Source organism: Cebus imitator, unplaced genomic scaffold, assembly GCF_001604975.1.
Source record: "Cebus imitator isolate Cc_AM_T3 unplaced genomic scaffold, Cebus_imitator-1.0 Scaffold296, whole genome shotgun sequence".
In the NCBI taxonomy this organism is placed as follows: Eukaryota; Metazoa; Chordata; class Mammalia; order Primates; family Cebidae; genus Cebus; species Cebus imitator.
In genome coordinates, this window is record NW_016107611.1 from 1,780,979 (window position 1) to 1,784,903 (window position 3,925).

Sequence of the window (3,925 nt, forward strand, 5' to 3'; positions counted from 1 at the left end):
AAAAAAAAAAAAAAAAAAAGCTTAATCCCCGGGCCGGCCAGCCATGTTGGCTCACACCTATAATCCCAGTACTCTGGGGGGCTGAGAAGGGAGGATCGCTTGAGCCCAGGACTTTGAAAACAGCCTAAGCAACGTAGGGAAATCCCATCTCTAGGAAAGAAAGAACTTAGCCCCCTTTCTGGAGGGTGCAGTAGGTCACTGCGCTCCTCCTCTGCAGGGGTCAGTGGTTCAGTTCCCTGTGTTCTAGTTTCTCCTGCTTTCATGCCCAAGTGTGTTGTCCAATTTTTTTTTTTTTTTTTTTTTTTTTAATTTTTTTTTTTTTTTTGTTTTTTGAGACAGGCTGGAGTGCAGTGGCGTGATCTTGGCTCACTGCAACGTCTGCCTCCAGGGTCCAAGTGATTCTCCTGCCTGAACCTCTCGAGTAGCTGGGATTACAGGCGTGTGCCACCATGCCCGGCTAATTTTTGTATTTTTAGTAGAGATGGGGTTTCACCATGTTGGTCAGGCTGGTCTTGAACTCCTGACCTCGTGATCTGCCCGCCTCGGCCTCCCAAAGTGCTGTGATGACAGGTGTGAGCCACCGCACCTGGCCAGTGTTGTTCAATCTTTACTTCACTTTCCCAACCTCGTGTGTCTGAGGCAGGCAGAGCAGGATAACTCACATCTCACAGCTTCCACCTACCCGTGACAAAGGCGTAATGACCCACCCACCCCCCCGTCCCATGGTTCCCCCTTCAGGGAATGGTCTGTACCTCTCCAGGTGGTACAGTTCCTGCCTGCCCAGCTCACCTTTAAGGCAGGCATTCCCCCACGCCTCTCACTCATTTTCTGTCGTAGGTGGCACAGCCCAATGTCCTGTAGCCTGACCAGGCTCACCTTTAAAACATATAACCCTCTGTCTCACCCCCAAGTCCCAACCCTCACTCCAACTCTCTGTGAATTTCCTCACCCAAACTGAGATACAACTTGCTCCTCCAGGCGTGAATACACCCTGTGCACAATCCCTGGGGTGCAGCCTACTTTGCCCCACCCTTCGGGGAACCAGGTGCTGTAACCTGTCCCCTGGAGAGGTAGGGTACAGCCTCTTGTCTTCCTGCAAGCCCCTTTCCAGCAGCTGTAGCCTGCTTACCTACCAGGCCTGTGGCAATGTCTCTCCAAGTGCCAGAGCCCACCTGCCCAGAGCTCTATGCCAGGTAGATGGAAACGTCCAGCTTCCCACCCCTGCAGATGCCAAGGGTGAGCAGACCAATCTCCACAGCCAGGCTCCTCCCCAAAGATGCCCAGCTCGTGTGGCACAGCCTCCATCTCCCCTTCTCCCTTAGGGGGGCACAGTCCCCCACCCCTGCAGGTGGTCCATCCCTGCTCTCCCTCCTCCTCTTCAATCCTGCCACGGGGTTGGTAAGGTCCCCACATCCTCCTCTCCCAAGTGGGGGGTGTTTGCACCCCTCCCCGCGCCTGCGCACCCGCCAGGTAGGCACCCAGGCGCCACAGCCCTGCCTCGCACCTGCCAGGTAGGTGGCGCAGTCAGTATAACCCTCGCGGTACGGGTCACACTTCTCAAAGGCAGTGGCGCCGTCGCTGAGCGTGGTGGCGAAGATCGCAGCGCCGTGCTGCACCAGCGCCATGCAGATGACTGTGTCGTTGCACGACGCCGCGCAGTGCAAGGGTGTCCTAGGCGTGGGGGTGGGGGGTTGCGGGGAGCGATGCGTGAGAGGCCCGCGCATCCGCCCATGGGCACCCAGCCCACCGCGCGGGTCGGGGCTCACCAGCCGTGGCTGTCGGGGGAGTTGACATTGGCACCCGCGGTGATAAGGAAGTCCACAATGGAGTAGTTTGCGCCGCAGATGGCGTTGTGCAGGGCGGTGATGCCCTCCTCGTTGGGCTGGCTCGGGTCGTTCATCTGAGTGCACCGGGGGAGGGGGAAGACTCAGTCCCGCGGCTGGCATCCTGGCATCCGGCCGCCCCGCCGCACCCACCTCCCGCTCAGCAGCGCTCACCTCCTTCACCGCCTGCTGTACCACTTCCAGCTCCCCGCTCAGCGCCGCGTCCAGGAGCAGCACCAGAGGGTTGAGGCGCGCGCGGCGGGCCTTGCGCGGGGAGCCAGCCTTCCGCAGCACCGAGCGCATCTCCTGGGGGACAGGGCGTGGAGTTCAGTAACTTGGAGGGATTGTTAGTATATCCATGACCTAGAGGTGGAAACAGAGGTCCCGGGACCGTGGCACCCATCTAAACAGGAGCAGGGCTGGGATTCACTCGGAGCAGTGAGGGAGGGGGTGCCTCCGTTCTCCTCCTAGAGCCTCCAGTTCCCTGCCACAGACAGGGAATCCTGTGATTTGAGAAACTTGAGCCCTGAAACTTGAGAGAAAGCTGGGGGGCCATGGGATTGGTGGCAAAGTAATTCCGTAAGTTCAAAACAATGATTGTGGAGCCAGTTATTCAATTCACACACAGGCTCACATTTCTTTTGTTAATAATACATGCAATAAGGCACACCTGACAAAACGTTACCAGAGGTGTGTTAATTCCAGATGTTTGGAGTCTGAGTATTTTATTATTCCTTGTGCTTTCTTTCTTTTTCTTCTTTTTTGTCTCCCTTTGCAGGCTGGAGTACAGTGCAGTGGCCTTAACTTGACTCACTGCAACCTCCACCTCCCAGGTTCAAGCGATTCTCCTGCCTCAGCCTCCCAAGTAGCTGGGATTACAGGTATGTGCCACCATACCTGTCTGATTTTTGTATTTTTAGTAGAGACAGGCTTCACCATGTTGCCCAGGATGGTCTTGAACTTCTGAGCTCAGGTGATCCACCCATCTCAGCCTCCCAAAGTGCTAGGATTACAGGTGGGAGCCACTGTGCCCAGCCTCATGTACTTTCTTATTTTTAATTTTCCTCCTATAAGATTCATTTATTCTGGTCTGGGTGAGATGGCTCACTGCTATAATTCCAGCACTTTGGGAGGCTGAGATAGGAGGATCACTTGAGCCCAGGAGTTTAAGAACAGCCTGGGCAATACAGTGAGACCCAGTCTCTACAAAAAATAAAAATTTAGCCTGACATGGTGGCGCACACCTGTGCTTCCAGCTACTTGGGAGGCGGAGGCAGGAGGACTGATTGAACGGAATGACACTGCCTAGGCAACAAGTGAGACCCAGTCTCAAAAGAAAAAAACGCATTTATTTATTACAAGCATGTGAATGCATAGCATTTGCGATTCTGGTCTTTGCTCTTTCCAGAGTTTCTGTGATTTTAAGATTCTGGAATTCAGAGATCCCAACAGCCAATGAATCCAAAATTCCCAAAAGCTCGATTACTCCAACATGTTGTGACTGTAGAAATGCTAGGTTGTGCTATTTCAAACCGCTGAGGGGTCTGGACTTTGAAATCCCAAGATTCTATGATTGAGAACTTTCGTATTTTTCCATTAGAATTTCATTTCAAAAGACTAGAAGGAAATGGCTGGGCACAGTAGCTCATGCCTGTAATCCCAGCACTTTGGAAGGCTGAGGAGGGTGGATCACCTGAGGTCAGGAGTTCAAGACCAGCCCAGCTAACAAGGTGAAACCCTGTCTATACTAAAAACACAAAAATTAGCTGGGCGTGGTGGCGCACACCTGTAATCCCAGCTACTCGGGAGGCTGGGGCAGGAGAATCACTTGAACCCGGGAGGCAGAGGTTGCGGTGAGCCGAGATCGTGCCATTGCACGCCAGCCTGGCTAACAAGAGCGAAACTCCATCTCAAAAAAAAAAAAAAAGAAAAAAAAATTATCCGGGAGTGGTGGTGCATGGCTGTAGTCCCAGCTATGGGGGAGGGAGGCTGAGGCATGAGGCTCAGTTGAACCCAGGAGGTGGAGGCTGCAGTGAGCCATGATCTTGCCACCACACTCCAGCCTGGGCAACAGAGTGAGACTCTGACTCAATAATAATAAT

At 53.7% G+C, this 3,925-nt stretch overlaps 1 protein-coding gene across 5 annotated transcripts in view; it reads right to left on the reverse strand.

The window, feature by feature from the left end:
- The window catches only part of PPP1R13L (protein phosphatase 1 regulatory subunit 13 like), a 27,329-nt gene that overhangs the window by 6,102 nt on the left and 17,302 nt on the right, over nt 1–3,925 (reverse strand). For all 5 annotated transcript variants that reach the window (XM_037729237.1, XM_017502467.2, XM_037729238.1 and 2 more), the window contains 3 exons: nt 1,998–2,129; nt 1,767–1,900; nt 1,505–1,671 (listed from right to left, as the gene is read on the reverse strand). In XM_037729237.1, the coding sequence (XP_037585165.1) occupies nt 1,505–1,671; nt 1,767–1,900; nt 1,998–2,129 (433 nt within the window). The remainder of the gene's footprint in view (nt 1–1,504; nt 1,672–1,766; nt 1,901–1,997; nt 2,130–3,925) is intronic.